The following is a 16,222-nucleotide window of genomic DNA, read 5'->3' as shown; positions in this document are numbered from 1 at the left end:
GCCGTGGGGAAGCCCAGCAGCACGAACTCGCCGACCTTGCTGACGTTCTGTCCCCTCATTTCCGCGCGGGGAGCCCGGGCCTGCAAGACACCACCGTCCCGGGTGAGGGGCCACGGGGCCCCGGGGGCAGGCAGAGCTCTCCCTGCAGGAGGGGTCCGCCCCGAGAGCGGATGCGGGCCCTGGGAGCAGCTGGGGGGGCAGACACTGCCTCCAAGTGAAGCCTATGCCATCAGGGGGTCCTGGCGTCCTTGGGATTGGTCACACTAAGGCCCGCCTACGTCCTCCCCAATAGCCTACGTGGGTGTCGTTTTCCTCCAACCCGGAGTTCTCCAAAGACTCAGATCACAGTCAGGGAACCCACAGCTCTTTGCAGCCAGGGTCACGCCCGTGTCACCTGCTCTGGGGTCCCTCGTCTCGCACCCTCTTTCTAAACCGGTAGATATTGAACCCTCTGCCGGTTTCAGTGTTGATTTTGTGCGAGGAAGGGACCCCAGCGGGGTCATGGGTGGTGGGATATGGTGCCCCAGGTTAGCCAGACCCCCGAGCCAGGCACGCCCGCGGGGCCGGGGGTCAGCGGGAGCAGCGACAGTCTCCCAGGCTGAGCGGGAAAGGCGTCACGTGTCTATCTCTGTGCAATCTCTAAACCCTCGAAAAGTATGTCAAAGGAGTAAGAAGATAACAACCCGTGACTTCAAAACATCAAAAGGACCAGGAAGGGAGTATCAGCAAGGAAAGATCTCCGCTCAAATCTGGAAGGAAGAAAGCAGATGGCAGAAAGTCGCTGGGGCAGCAAGAGTGTAGGAATCTAGAATGTTCTCAAGGGCCTGGGTCTTCCCAGCACCTGACAGGTATGATGGGAGGAGGTAGAGGCGGTGGACACAGGGCTCCTGCATGCAGTCGGCTTCCAGATCAGTCCAGTGGCTGCCTTGCACGGCTCTCCCCGTGGGCCCCCGGAGCCGCCCTGACGGCCTTCCCCTCGTCACCCTTATCACGGACCAAGTGTTTCAACACAAAACGCACCCCTCGTCTTCACCAAGGCCCTAGGGAAACAAGGCTGACATCTCCATGTTCAGATGAAGCTAGACCCGAAGCAAAATGCTGCCCGGCTTACCCAGCACCCAGGCCGAGCCTGCACACAAGCCGGGGGCCTCCACCCGTGCCCCTGGCCACCGCCCCTCCCCCCAGAGGGCAGCGAGACAGAGAACAAAGCCATCTGGTTGTAGGTCAGAAACCCAGAATTGTTAAGAATGAAGACGGAGCTGCCTTCTGACGACCCTCATAGTTCAACGAACAGAGATCACAAAATGAGAAGTATTTTTTCGGAAGGAAATGGCAGACAATGCCCTTGAAGGAAGACACGCGGATTACATGAGCTTTGTCACGTCTGTGCTCGGAACACGGCGTGGGCATGGACAAGAAGGGCGCGGCTCTGCAGGTGTGGAGTGGCTCCGAGACACGTGGTCACACTCTCTAGACCTTGTTGGCAGCACGTACGGCGCGCCTCCGCTGGCCTCGGTAAGGCGCACGTGCGGGCAGTGTGCGTGGCGGTCACATGCGGTCTGGGTGTGCCCGCTGCCCCAGGGCAGAGGCAGGTGGCAGGTCACAGTGCTGGAGGGACACAGTGTAGACTTTTGCTACCTTTTTCGTTTTGTTTTATGTAAATGTATTATTTGTTCAAAACAGTGATCCATTACTTACTTTTAAATTCTCAAATTCTCCTTTAAAAAGAAAGTTACGGGCGGGCTGAAACATTCCGCAAGCAGGTATTTCCCTGCGCCACAGTTCCACATCCACATAGAAAACCCACGGACAGAACAGGTCGCTGGCAGCGAAACATGCCCAACAAGGTGTGGTGCGCCGCTAGCATGGCAAAGCCCTCAAATACGGTATTGAATTGCTGCACGATGAAAAGAAGGAGGTTGAGTGAGAAACCACAGAATCACAACAAAAGCATTTGTCCTCTCAAAATAATAGAGTAATTGAAACACAGAAAAGAAGACCAGGAGATAAATGGAAATACGGCTGACCCTTGAACAATGTGGGGTGAGGAGCGCTGATGTCTGTGCAGTAGAAAACCCACATTACAACTTCTGACTCCCCAAAAGCCTCACTGTTGATAGACCCCTGGTGACCGGGAGCCTTACCACGAACGGGAAGAGTTTTGAGCACATGTTTTTCATGTCGTAGGTATTAATACGGTTCCCTACAATAAAATCAGCTGCAGAAAAGATGTCATTAAGAAAATCGTTAGGAAGAGAAAATACATTTACAGAACTGTACCGTATTTATGAAAAAAAATCCACATACAAGTGGACCCGTGCAGTTCAAACTTGTGTTGTTCCAAGTTCAGCTGTGCACTAATGGCATCTGTTGGGGCGCGGATAAGAAGGTAGATTATTAAGAATCCGAATGACTAATATGAATTTAACTGATCTTTAGAGAAAACTGCATAAGAAATACCAGGTCAGGGCCTGGCTTGCAGTGAGCACTTTATAAGTGGTGGCAGTGACGTGCGCAGGAGCTGAATTAATGAACTATAATAAATCAGCTTTCCCGTCCGCATACTGATTAAACACAAATATAAACCATAATGGAGTGCAGACGGAACGGGGTACAGGGGCCCCCAGCCTCCACACACACTCTCAGTGCCTGGGGTGCCCCAGGCCCAGCCCAGTTCCGCCTGCTCCTGCGCTGGGGCCCAGGACCCACACGGCCCTCATGGCAGCGCCCCCCCTTTCCCCACTGCTGGCGTCCCCCCGGTCCTGGTCTCTGCCAACGGCACTTCCCGAGGCAGGAGCTGCCCCCTTGCTCACCAGTGGCCCGGTCGCAAACACGATTGTGGAACCTGAAGCGGGGGGTCCCTGAACCTTAGGGGAGCGGATGGAGGTGGGAAGCCTGGGGCAGAGAAGAGGGGCGGCCGAATCGCGGCTCCGCCAGGATGCCGAGGAGAGCCTGCTCCCTGTCGCCTCTCCTCGGGCCCTCAGATCCCAGAGTCGTTTCTTAGGAAATGCAGAAATAGAGAAACCCGGACGAGGGAGGAAGCTGGGGAGGATGGCAGCCACACGCCTGGCGTCTGAGGATGTCCCCAGACTCGCCGTGGAAGAGAAGGGAGCGCTGCAGAGTCCGCTGGTGCACCTGCCGAGCGCTGCGGCCAGGGCGCCATGGCGGCAAAGTGGCCGCAGTCTCTGCCTACGGACCGGTCGGCAAGCAGCGCAGCTCGTGGAGGGCCCTTCCAGGGGTGCGGAGGCTGGCTGGGGGCGCAGGACCGTGTAGCAGGGTGGGGGGCCAGCAACCCCAGGCACAGGGTAGGCCAGTTTTGGAAATTAAAGGAAAAAGAATCCTAAAGGCATCTAGACAGAATAAAATAAGTTTTATAAAATGGAAGAATAGCGGATTAGCTTTACTTTTCCCCAAGTTGTTGGAGCCCCGAACACAAGGGAGAAACCCGGACACAGCCTGGGACAGCTGGTCGACCGGCAGAGGGAAGGAGGGTGTGGGCGCCCAGACCACCGCACCAGACGTTCTCCAAGCAAACCAGCTCCGAACGGGGGCTGACCAGCCCTTCCTCCAAATGAAACTCAAAGCTCACAGCCGTCCATCTAGAAGTGGCGATCCTACCACAGCCTCCCGCGCATGGACTCGGGAGGGGAAGGAGAGCCAACGCCCCGCACGGCACGTCCCCCAGCGGCGGTGGTCAGCGCCGCTCCAGAACCAGATGCGAGTGTCAGTCCTGTGGCTCCAAAAGATATACGTAATGCAGAATACTAACCGTGGTCCATGGAAAAGAGAGGCAGAACCTGGGTTTACACACATCGGGGAAAACCCAAGAGAGGCAATGATTATACTGAGGAAAAACTATGTTATTTGCCTCATTTCTCAGAGCAGTACACCAAGTGGGCGTGTCTCCTTCTTGGAGTTTATGATTAGAAGTCAAGGAAACACCAAGAAAGCGTATAAATACAGTGTGACAGTGACAGGAAAAAAATGCACCAGTTGTGACAATAAACGTAAAGAGGATAAAATTTGGCCCAAGGACAGGGGTCTCAGCACTTGAGAAAGGGATTGGTCCGTGCCCTCTGCACAGTGAAACACCCAGGAAGGTGGAAGTTACAGGCGTAGCTCAGGAATGTCGAACAAACGAGGAGGAGGCATGATGTCAGACTTAATACCTGATCAGGTAACATTCCAGACCTCAAATGAGCAGTCTTATTTATGGCCCTTCTGGTGCGCAGTATGACCGCCACACAGAGTCTGCAGGGAGGTGGCTAGAAGGAGGGAGGCAGCAGACCCCCCACGGCCAGAGTGAGTGAGGAAGTGAGGATCCGAATAACTCGAGCTGCGGGCTGATCTGAGGGCTATTGATTCAGCACCTTGGACAAAGGGAAGTGCCGGGGCGCCTGGGGGGCTCAGTCGGTGAAGCGTCCAACTTCAGCTCAGGTCAGGATCCCGCAGTTCATGGGTTCGAGCCCCACGTCAGGCTCTGTGCTGACAGCTCAGGGCCTGGAACCTGCTTTAGATTCTGAGTCTCTGGGTCTCTCTGCCTCTTCCCTGCTCTCACTCTGTCTGTCTGTCTCTCTCTCTCAAAATAAATAACATAAAAAAAAAAAAGAAAAGAAAAAAGGAAGTGCCCACAGAGAATTTGGAAAAAATGACCTGTAATCTCATTAAAAATTCATGTTATCTCTAAAGCAGACATAGATTTCCCAATTTCTTAAAAGCGATGGAACAAAAAATTGAAATTTGACTAAATGCAACTCCTCCTAACTGTGCGGCAAAGAAGAGAGCACTCCGCTGACTCACCCCTACGTCAGCGAGGAAATGAGACCGTGCTGAAAACAATGTCAACAACACGCCCGCATCCAACTCGGCCAGGTTCTCTCTACTCGTGGGCGATTTTGTGCCCCCAAATGCTGTTACTTTTTAGTTGGAAGGAAAGGGGAAAATAAATAGTATTCAATTCAAAAAGTAGGAAAATGTATTAAGCCAATCTGAGGACATGCAGGAGAAAGAAAAGGAAAAGGGAAAAAAACCTATTTTAATTAGGAAAAAGCATAGAATTGATCAATAGAGGCAAGAACTGGCTGGGAGGTGGCCTCAGAGTAGGGGACAGTGACACAGACAAACCTTGGCTAGTCTGACAAACGGGAAAACAGGGGACATACAGGCACCATTTTAACGACTCAAGAAAGGACGCCCACGGTCAGAGGAGCCTCACGCTGCCGGAGGACGGTCGGCAGCATCCCTGAGACACCTGCTGGGGGACCCGTGCGGTGGCCCCTTCAACTCCGCTTTACCCATGAGCTTTCCGGGCCCTGCAGACCGCTGTGCCCTGGTGACGGTCCGAGTCTGGAGCGGAGCGGCGACTTTCTGAGGGAACCAAGGTAGAGACCTCAGCAGCATCGCGGTAGAGATTCGGGAGTCGCTGGAGTCCTTTCAGAGGAAGCCACCAGGCCCAGAGGCTCCTTTGCCACCCGGATCTCCAGTTCTGCTGGGAGCCGGGCTTCCCCATGTTCTGTAAGCGATTACAGGACAGGGGGGTGCAACCCAGGCCCTCTGTGGAGTAGAAGATTCCCGACACCACGAACACCCGGGAAGCACTGCAGAAAAGGAAAGCCATGTGCCCACAATCTAACTTGTTTTGTTTTTACTAGAGTTAAAAAATTCCAATACACTGCCAGCAAACGGAGCCCAGCAATATATGAAAAAGGCACATGGCGCCCCCAAGCGTGATTTATTTCCTGGGGGCACGGAGAGCGCACGGGCAGCAGATCTATTCCAGCGATCACAGCCACAGCCCAGCTTTGATGGAAACCTATTCCATTTTTTATACATTCGTCACCGCAGAGCAGTGATTTGATTTACTGTGACACATAATCCCTGTCTCAGCCTACAGCCTCCCTGCAGCCACACACGGGCGCCACTCGGCTCCCTGGAGGCCGATCCGGAGGGAGTCGGGTCCTCATGAAAACGCCACAGCCGAACAACATGCTGCCATCCGCTAGGCAAAGAGGCAAAGACACAGAAAAAGCTGTCACTGGTGCACAAAACGTGGGACAAAACCCGGACCTTTATTACAGCGGACCACGGGATTCCCAGGCGGCTCTTAAACACGCAGCGGTCCCGTAAACTAGCAATCACGAGCAGGGACGTCCATGATGAAACGTAACAGCGCAAGGACACCAGTATCTCCAAACGGATGTCAAAATCTCAGTCAGTTATCACTGAAATCTCACCAAATCTTATTTTTCTTAAAACAGGACAAAATAATCCTTTAAATCATCCGCAAGGAGGAACCGACGGGAAGAGCCGTGAAAATTCAGAAAAAAAAAAAAAAGGAGATGAGTGAAGAGGACCTGCTTTTCTGGACACCATGTTGTGGGGACACGATAACAAATAAAGGTGCTGCTTTAATAGAATGAATATTAGACCACGGACCTCCGTCCCCGAAGCCAGTGGAGCAGCGCGGAGACAAACAGAAACGCTAACCCACAACCGAGGACGTTGGCGATGTACTTAGCAAGGGAAGGGCGGATGGCTTGACACGAAATGCCACGGTCATGGGTTACGTGTCTTCTCCCTTTTTCAATGGAAAACGCAGCGCCCAGGCTCCCTCCTGTGGACACGTGGGCCACCAACGCAGACCGCACACTGCGGGCAGCGTCTGCACAGAGGTGGCCCGCCAAGAACAACTCAGGGAAAGATTATTATTGGGGTTTTAAAGATAAATAGGGGGCAGAGGTTTCTGCGGGGCACAGGGAGGATCTGGATAAAGTCTGCACACCCCCGAGCCCATCCCGGATGCCCTGTGTTACCGTGTTTCCACTTTACCCTTCGCTTCTCCTTAGGGGAATTCTTGACGGCTTTCACTGTACCCATCCTGTAGGAAAATCGGAACGTAGGAGCACAGAATTCGGGAAGATCGGGGGCAATATGGCCTCACCCTGCTGTGTGCCCACAGCGGCAGGACCCTCTGGCCTGTGCAGGAGCCCCTGCCCCCCTCCGCTGCTGATGCAGGGGTGTGGCCTTGATGGTAAGGATGCTGGATGCCGCTCTGGGCGATCCCTCTCACCCTCCTCCTGGGCCCCTTCCCTCTTTTGTATTGGCTCTGCTGGGATTTGTGTCTTACAGGAAAAAAGAAGTCTTGTCTTTTACATAAATGCCCACCTCCAGCCATGGTCTGCTTCCTGCCTCCCTCCCCCCACCCCCAGCTTCTGTCCCCACGCACCCCGGTCTGCCCATCCTGCAGACGCCTGGGACCCGCCTGCCGCCGGTTTCCGTGCTCCACTCCCCGAATCTTCTGCACTTGGCAGTGTGGCCCGAGCCTTGTTTTCTCACTGTCCACACTCAGAGCAAACACCCACCCCATGTCTTCAAGGGTCACATCCACCTGATGCCCCCCAGCCCTCCCTTGTCTGACTGCTGACTCCACTTGGGCATCCAGCCAGCCACAGGCCACCTGCACTGGCCCGGTGTTCACACCCTTGTTGGGTTTTTCCTCTCAGGAAACGGCACCTCAGTCTACCCCAGTGTCCAGGCCAGAACCCAGGCTTCTGCTCCGCCCCCTCCCCCCGTCCCCGCCCCCACGGCTAAGCAGGCTTGAGTCCTGCATACTGCGCATCCTGCATGTCTCCAGAGCGGTTCCCTCGGCTCCCTGGTCTCCAGCTGCGGCTTCCTCCAGCCCCGACCCCCGTCCAGGCTGTGTCTCCCCAGCCTGAGCTACTGTCACTGCCGCTGACCAGTCTGTGGTCCGCATGGTAGAGAAGGGCACACGGAGCCTGTCCTGCCGCACCCTGGGCAAGCCTGTGCTGAGCCTCAGGGTCCTGCCTGGGGAGCCGCCGCCGGCCTCCAGAGCCGCCTGCTGACCAAGTGTCCTGCCGTCCCGTCCCCGGGCTGGACCCGGCCCGACACCAGCTCCTCCTGAGGGGCTCCCTCGAGCCCCAGCCTGGCGGCCAGATGCCCAGAATCCCAGGTGTCCTCCAGGCATCTGCCTTCCTCAGGGTTTGGGTGAGGAGGGATGGGCACTGCCTTGCAAAGAGAGGAGGACCAGGAGCTGGCTTCGGCTGGGCTGGATGTGACCGGCTGTGGGGCAGCCCCCGCGGGCCTCCCGGGCCGCCAGCGGTGCCTGAAACCGGAGGGGCCCAGGGCGCGGCCACCAGGCTCGCCAGTCGTTCATCCAGTTCATCCGTCCTGTAGCTCCTGACCGCCTGCTGTTTCAAGGCAACTGGGAGAGATGGGGGGGGCAGGGGGAGGAGCACCTGACCACCGCCTTTGTAAAGATGGAGAAGACTGATGGTCGTGCTCGCCTGAGAGGTGACGACTAAGCACACAGGGAGCACAAGGCCAGCGTGCTGGCGGCCTGAGCAGGGGCCCTGTGCGCGACCCTGGGGCGGAGCCTGGAAGGAGGTGGCATTAGCCACGCGGCAGTCCTGGGGTCACAGTGGGCGTGTCTGGAGCACATGGAGGGCGGCCTGGGCCGTGCACAGAGCATGAATCTAAGCACCAGCCTTTCAACAAGGGTCCTTCAGAAGGTGGTTTGGGGCAGGTCAGGGCAGCCTGCTCAGGCCCCCAGGCACGAGCCCGCGGGGCAGAGGGAGCAGATGGAAGGTCTGGGGCTTAGAGAAGGGAAGGTGCTCCCACCCCTTTCCACGCTCCTCCCCGAATCCCAGAGCTGCAGTCACACCCTGAGTGATGAGTCGGGTGGGGGGCTCTGTCCAGCTGCTGGTTCAGGGTGGAGTCTGTCCTGTACTGGAGCTTGGCCCCGGCCTTCACGTCACCCCGTGTCACCTCCCCTGACCCTTAGCCCACCTGGCGGCAGAGCGTTTACGGCGCAGCTGGCGGAGTCTGCTCGAATGCTTTCGCCCTTCTTGCAGCCCCCACGCTTCCCAATTTTAGGGCGACTATGTGGACATTTCTGGCCTCATCAAAGACAGGGTAAGCGGAGGCCTGACGAGTGAGAGGTGGACGTAGAGGGCGTGCAGGGGAGAGTGAGCAGGGCAGGCGAGGGGCAGGAGGGTGGGTGAGCAGGGCAGTCCGCGGCTGCTGGGCCCCCCCCCCCCCGGCACCCCGCCCAGGGGCAAAGGCAGAGGCGAGGCGGTGCTCTGGAGGAGCCCTAGCTGCCACCCTCCTCTCCCCTGGCCGGGCCCCTGCCCAGGCTTTTCTGGGAGCTGGTTTTGTTGGCACCCCATAGAAGTGGCCCCTTCTGGAATGTGCCTTCATAACTGCCCTCAGCAGACACGGGCTCCTTTCAAGGACACAGGGACAGAGGGGGACAGACAGGGCGGGCTGAGGGGCGGGAGGGCAGAGAGCTGGCCGCCCCGGTGTGCTGCGTCCCCGTGGGGCTGAGAGCATGGACCGGGCAGACCCGGGGGGTGTCTCCTGACCCTGGAGCGGCAGACGGGCACCTGTGGGGCAGGGGCGGGCAGAGCGTGGCCCTCGGTGACGGATTCTGAGCTCAGGGGAGACGGGGACACTGCAGAGGCAGGTGAGGGCGGGTGTGGTGCATGGGCACACAGGGCGCTGCGGGAGGAAGCCCCCAAACCTCCCTCTCAGGGGCCGGGGCCAGGGAGGGGCTCAGCCCCGGCCGCCCTCCAGCCGCCGCCCTGGAGGGACCAGGCCCAGAGGCTGCTCCGACCTCCAGCTCACTGAGAGGAGGGCTGTCACGGGGACCTACCTGGGACAGCTCCCGCGTCACTGGCCTCCCGGCTCGCTGACACCCGGAGTGACGCCTGGCCAGCCCTGAGTGACTGCTGGTATAAAGGAGGTGCCAGGGTGAAGAGGCTGTTGGCTCCCTTCCCCACGATGCACAGATGTGGGGACCCCAGGGTCCAATTACCCCGCATGGAGACGTGACTGCCCCACACTGCCAATTAGCACAAAATCTCCTGTCCGCGGGCCTCTAGGCCCCGCTGACGGCATCTGGCTGAGGGACAGAGCCCTGTCCGGGCACCACCCCCCCATACGCTGTGCAGGGTCCTGGCCTCTCAACCAAACATCCTCCCCTGTCCACTCCGTCTCTGGCCACACGGCACTGTCCCCACTAGGACCTCTGGTACGCCTCCCTTCAGGGCTGCAGAGGGGTGCAGGCCCTGCTGGGGGACAGAGGACTTTTCTGGATGCGGTGACCATGGCCTGGTCCAGGGAGAGGGACTCTGGGATACGCTGCAGCCTTATTCACCTTACTGTTCACAAGGGGACAGGGAAATTCGAGTTTCTCGCCTAAGATAAGAACTTCCCCCACAAATATAATCAACCCAAATAGCACTGATCAGTCTAAGCCCAAAGAGGTCTGTCTGGTCAATGTTTCCCAAGGCGGCAGAAGACACGGGAGCAGCAGAGAGGGCCTGGGGGCTGTACCTGGAGGGTCACTGGCTCAGGCACAGGGGAGGACACAGGGGTGACATCTGTCTTCTTATAAATAAGACCACCAACACGATTCCTCCTCTCCAGAGCCGCCAGCAGAAAGAGCAAAGGACGGGGCATCTGGGTGGCTCAGTGGTTAAGATCTGACTCCAACTCGGGTCATGATCTTGAAGTTTGTGGGTTCGAGTCCCACATTGGGCTCGGTGCTGACAGTGTGGAGCTTGCTTGGGATCCTCTCTCCCTCTCTCTGCCCCTCCCCTGCTCGCTTTCTCTGTCTCTCTCTCTCTCTCTCAAAAATAAACAAAAAGGAAAGAAAGTAAAAAAGAAAGAAAGAGAGAAAGAAAGGAAGGAAGGAAGAGTGAAGGATGGCCCATTTACAAAATGGCAGACGAGTAGACACTTCATCCAAGAGGAGAAAAGGGTGGGGAATGAGTTGGAAAATGTGCACCGCTAGTGCCGGGGAAACCGGATCAAATCCACGCAGACACCCCGGGCACACCATCAGAATGGCTAAAATAAAAACAGAGCCACACCCAGTGCTGGGGGCGTGCAGCCAACAGGCCCCGCCCCCGTTGGCGTGGGTGGGAGCCGGTCCCATCCGCCGGGGGACGATGTTATCGGGTTCAGTGTCACACAGCAACGTGCGAACGTTGACAGCGGCTGTGCTCACAGTCGCTGAAAGCTGGAAATGACCCAGACGCCCTTCAACAAGTAAACGGATAAGCGAACGGCGGTGCGTCCGTGGCCTGGAATCCGACTCTGCGATACGGTGTGGATGAAACCACATCTGCACGTGCCTGGTGTCCCTCTGCATACCTTACCATTTCAACACGCATTTCCCTAATTGCTGATAAAATTGGGCATCCTTCATACACTTATCGGCCAATCAGCTCTCCTTGCATTTTTCTCATCAATCTGTAGGAATTCTTTACCTCATTCATATCTTCAGATATATTTTGGGGGCTTGGATGTGTCACACAGACATTCTCCCAGACTGTGTCTTGTCTCTTTGTCCTGTTACTAATTTCTTGGGATGCATGTAAGGAACCCCATACCAGGCACCAACTTGTCTGGGCGGTCCGTCCCTTCCCCCCTTGGTCCGTGGGACTCAGACCAAGGCGACCCATTCCTACCTCCTGGGGGAAGCATTAACCAAGCCGAGCCCCTCAGCCATGGGTGGCTGTCACATCCCTTTGTCCTGACGGAGCCACAGGAACCCAGGATGAAGAAAAACAGCTCCTGGCATTAACTTGGAAACTCACAGTTTTGGGTAGACGTGTGACCCAAGCTGGTCTCTAATTGGAAGACTCTATTCCTTATTCTCTGTTAAGGTCTCGTTGACTCATTTGTTCCTTTAGCTGGCACTTTGTAACATCTTGTCTAAGAGATGTCTGCTTTCTCAGAAGCCTTACAGATCTCTGCCAGTCGTGTTTCAAAGGCTGGCTGGACCCCTGACGCGTAAGCTTTCCCACCTTGGGAAGGGACGTTAAGTCCCGCCTCGGAGCCAGTCCACATTGCTGGGAGCAAGACCAGGCTTGCCAGTGCCTCCCCTCAGGTGGGGCGGGGACACACAGCCGCAGAGCCAGGGGTCGGCACAGCTGCCTGCCCCATCTGCTCAACCCACCCATCAACCCTTAGAAAGTCTGGCCTAATAGCTAGCTTACAGTCACTTCTGGTTCCTGTCCTAGCTTCTCATACCTGTCACCAGCCCGGCTTCCAGGACCCCCACCCGGTAGGGAAGGGGAGGTTGAGAACAGTGTCTTCCTCAGCCCCTCTCCCTGCGATTCCCCAGCAACGGTGGGGGGGGGGGTCACCCAGTGGGGACCCTGGCTTGGCGTCCCTTGTCCTCAGTGTGAGCACACGCTCCTGGAGGCGGGCACGCCGGCCCCTCGTGCCTTCTGTCCTCCGCCGTTGCCTGCTCCAGTTCTGGCAGCCCAGCATCAGCGTGAAGCACGACACAGGTCCGTGTGCTGTGCAGTCTGTCTGTCCGTTGTGGGCACCATGGGCTGTAAGAAACGTGCTCTGGGGCCCAAACGGGCACAGCATCTTCCTCCAGTCCTTTGCTACCATCTCGAGCACTTTCATCTGCAGAGTCTGGTCTGAGAGAGCGTCTGCTCGTCCCAGGACCCCGTGGCGGCTCCGGCCGTGACAGGCGCGGCAGCTGGGGGCCGCTAGCCCCGCGATCTGCACTCAGCGCTGCTCGACATGCGGTGCCTCAGAGGGGCGAGAGGCGGCGTCGATGGCCCGCCCGGCTCTGCGCTGCTGCAGACCACGCCCACGGCCCCACCTGCCCCTCCAGCGAACGCGCCAGGATATGCGTTTGGGGCTTCCATTGCCCTCCAACCCTGGAGGCACTCTTGTGATGGGCACGGACATGTCGTGCTTTCATGGCTCCCAGGTCATTGTAGAGGTTTCCGTAACACAGTGTCCTGCACGGCCAACCCCTTACTAGCCCAGTACCCCCGTTACCCGTCTCCTGGGCACATAGCCCATGAGAGAGCAAACACCCAAACGCGGGATCTTCAGTGGTTAATCCTTTCGTCGCTGCGTGGAGGTGGCATGCGGTGCAGCCTTCCGAGCCGATAGACTCTCACCTTCCTCAATCAGGACTTTGCCACCAATTGTTCACAGGGTCCTGGACTTTGAAACAGAACCCGTCCACCCACCTTGAACTAAACCTGATTGGCTTATGGCCGGTCAATAAAGAGGGGCTCACAGGACACTCGTGGCAGTCGGATCCGGCAGCTCATCAGGTGACTCTGAAGCGGCCACAGAGGAAACGGTTCCTGCTCCTGAAGGCGAGTCCCTCCTCACACCCCCCGAGCAACGTGCTCCTGAATAACCATTTACCTTCCATCATGGAACTCACTGCTCTCCTTGGTGGTGTTTCTCTGACAACACCAAAGGCATCATGGGTATTTCCGGTTTTGAGTTTATGTCCTCAGTCTTAGCTCTCAGTTAATGGCGCTGACAACCTGGTAATTGTCCTCAGATGGCATAAACCATGTCGCGGTGTCTGGAAACCTTCTGTCCTGAGTTCCAGTGTCTGCCGCTAGGCGGCACTCACGGGCTTTAGCCGTGAGCTCTGTGTTTGAGTGTGAGCAGATCCTTCCAGAATCATGTGTGAGTGAATCACTAGGGCCAAGGGCAACCACGGCGCTGCTATTTTTTGCGATTCAGACACAGCCTGCTGTTGTCCAGACCCCCATTAAAATATGAGCCCGGCTAGAAGTTAGCAATACTCCCGGATACGGATGTGCAGCCTCCTGAGTCCCAACAGTTCCTCAGGCCCTGAGCGTCCTCCTTAGTTCCAGGGACAGACAGTGGCTGCAGGCAACGACATGAGACATCAAAGGTGGCTTCCGACTTATTTATTGCTAAGAGTCTCCGCATTTGCGCGGGCTCTGCGGTCTGTCGGGCAGCCCCAGCTGGCTCCTTAGTTTCTGAGATCATCATGGTGCCAACTTAGTGTTTAGTTACATTCAGACCTGCACCAAGTAGACATCGCTTTTAACCACATGGTGACAGCAAGCTGGTGGATTCAGAGAACCCTGCGGTTGGTGATAATTTGGGATCCTTTCACATGAACGCAGACCGCAGCCGTCTCCTTTCTGAGGTTGAGATTGAGCAAACAGCATTTGTACGACCCATTCCTGAGTCCGTGTCTCTCCTGCAGTATTTTCCACACTATCGAAACCACAGTAGGAACTGACGGTGCTATTGGCGGCGTTCCTCTGGTCAAGCCTGGATGGTCTGCTGTTAGACTCCACGAGCCGTCTGTCTTTCTCACAGGCCATACAGGACTATTACACTAGAACTCATTTAGAAGAATTCCAGCTTCTAACAGGTTGTTAATGAGCATGGTAATCTCTTTTTGTCTGCCTGGTATTCTACACTCTTTCAAATCGGTAACTTGCATGGGCTCAGACAATCTAAGGATTTCCTTGTAGTATGTCTAATTAGTACTGACTAAAGGGTGAATTTCTATGCCTTCTGTTTTATCAACCTATATAGGGTAACTGTTCCCTAGTTGGACATAATATCTATGCCAACAATAATTTCAAGTAAGGGAAACACAGCTATTTACCAACAGGTTCTGGAACCACAGTGCTCCTGAGTCCCAAAGTCCCAAAGTCCCAAAAAAGTTTTTTCTTCACCCTCTGGCCATTTTGTCCACAACTTTCCATATGACTTTGGGTCCCCAAACAATGGGTAAGCCAGAAAACCCTGACACTTTGTTAGCCCTTGTATTTAAGACTGAAAAATATTGATGATACTAAATAATACAACACATATCTGAAAGGAAATAACAAAGACCTAAAATTAAATGAAGAGATATACCATATTCATGGATTAAATTTTTCAATATTGTTAAGATGTTAATTCTTCCCAAATTGACTTATATATACAATAATACATTCAAAATCAAAATCCCACATAGAAATAAAAAATCTTACTCCTAGGTACTTACAGAAAAGGAAGTTCTACAAGAGTCAAAACATTTGTGAAAAAGAAAGCAATATTGGAAGATGTCTACTATCTGATTTTAAGACCTACCATAAAGTTACAGTAATCACATCAATGTGTTATTGCCATAAAGACAGGTGTATAGTCCAATGGAGCAGAATATGCTATAACTTAGAAATTGACCACATATAAAATGATAAGTTGATCTTTGAGGAAAGTGCCAAGCTAGGGAAAGTGTAGACTTTTCAACAAACCATCCTGAGACAATGGAAATAAATTCTCTGAAGGTGAATATATGTGCATTTGGGGGAGAAGATTCTAATATTTTAAAAAATATAATGTCTGCTGTAGATTTTTCTTATTGGAATGTTCCTTGTGATACTACTTTGTTGAGGTATAGTTTATTAAAATATACCCCCTTTAAATGTAAAGCTCTATGAATATTGTCAAATGTATGTAGTTGTGTAAGATCGCCACAATCAAGATCTAGCATCGCATCATTATTCCGCAGACTTCCGGAATGTCCATTTGTAGCCAATGACCCCGCCCAGTGTCTCAGGAAACTGCTCGTCTGTTTTTGGTCACTATAGATTAGGCTTGACTTTTCTAGAATGTGATGTAAATGGAATCATGCCGTATGGCTTCTGTTGATTAATATCATGTTTTTGAGATTCACACATATTGTTGTGTCCATAAGTGATCTATTCCTTTTTATTGCTGAAGAGTATCTCATTTTCTGGATATATCATCCATTTTTATCTATTTGTTTGTTAATTGGCATTTGAGTTGTTTCTGTTTTGGCTATTATGAACAAAGCAGTCGTAAATTTGCGTATGCATTTTTGTGTGTACAGAGAGTTTTGTTTCTTTGGGGTAAATACTTAGGGAGTGCAATTGCTGAGCTATATAGAAAATGCATTTTGAGCTGTGTAAGAAACTGACAAATAATTTTCATAGCGGCTGTACTATTTTACATTCTCAACAGCAATGTCTGGGGGTTTTATTGCTCTGCATCCTCATCTAAATAGTGCAATGCCATTCTTTTATTTATCCGATATTTTTACATTTAAATTCAAGTTAGTTAACATACAGTGTAGACTTGGCTTCAGGAGTAGAATCCATTGATTCATCTCTTACATATGACAGCAGTGCTCATCCCAAAAAGTGCCGTCCTTGATGCCCATCACCCATTTAACCCATCCCCCCACCCACGTCCCTCCATCAACTCTCAGCTGTTCTCTGTACTTAAGGGTCTCTTATGGTTTGTCTCCCTCTCTGTTTTTATCTTATTTTCTTATTTTTCCTTCCCTTCCCGTATGTTCATCTGCTGTGTTTCTTAAATTCCACATATGAGTGAAATCATATACTATGTGTTCTTTCTCTGACTTATTTCACTT

General features: G+C 54.1%; 1 protein-coding gene across 1 annotated transcript in view; it reads right to left on the bottom strand.

Annotated features, from left to right (window-relative positions):
• LOC115288695 (olfactory receptor 6B2-like) overlaps positions 1–16,222 on the bottom strand; it is a 130,190-nt gene that overhangs the window by 6,754 nt on the left and 107,214 nt on the right. Inside the window, exon 2 of the mRNA XM_029936163.1 lies at positions 7,963–7,974. Coding sequence (XP_029792023.1) covers positions 7,963–7,974 — 12 coding nt within the window. The remainder of the gene's footprint in view (positions 1–7,962; positions 7,975–16,222) is intronic.

Source organism: Suricata suricatta, chromosome 3, assembly GCF_006229205.1.
Source record: "Suricata suricatta isolate VVHF042 chromosome 3, meerkat_22Aug2017_6uvM2_HiC, whole genome shotgun sequence".
NCBI lineage: Eukaryota > Metazoa > Chordata > Mammalia > Carnivora > Herpestidae > Suricata > Suricata suricatta.
This window is presented reverse-complemented; position numbering and strand designations above follow the sequence as displayed.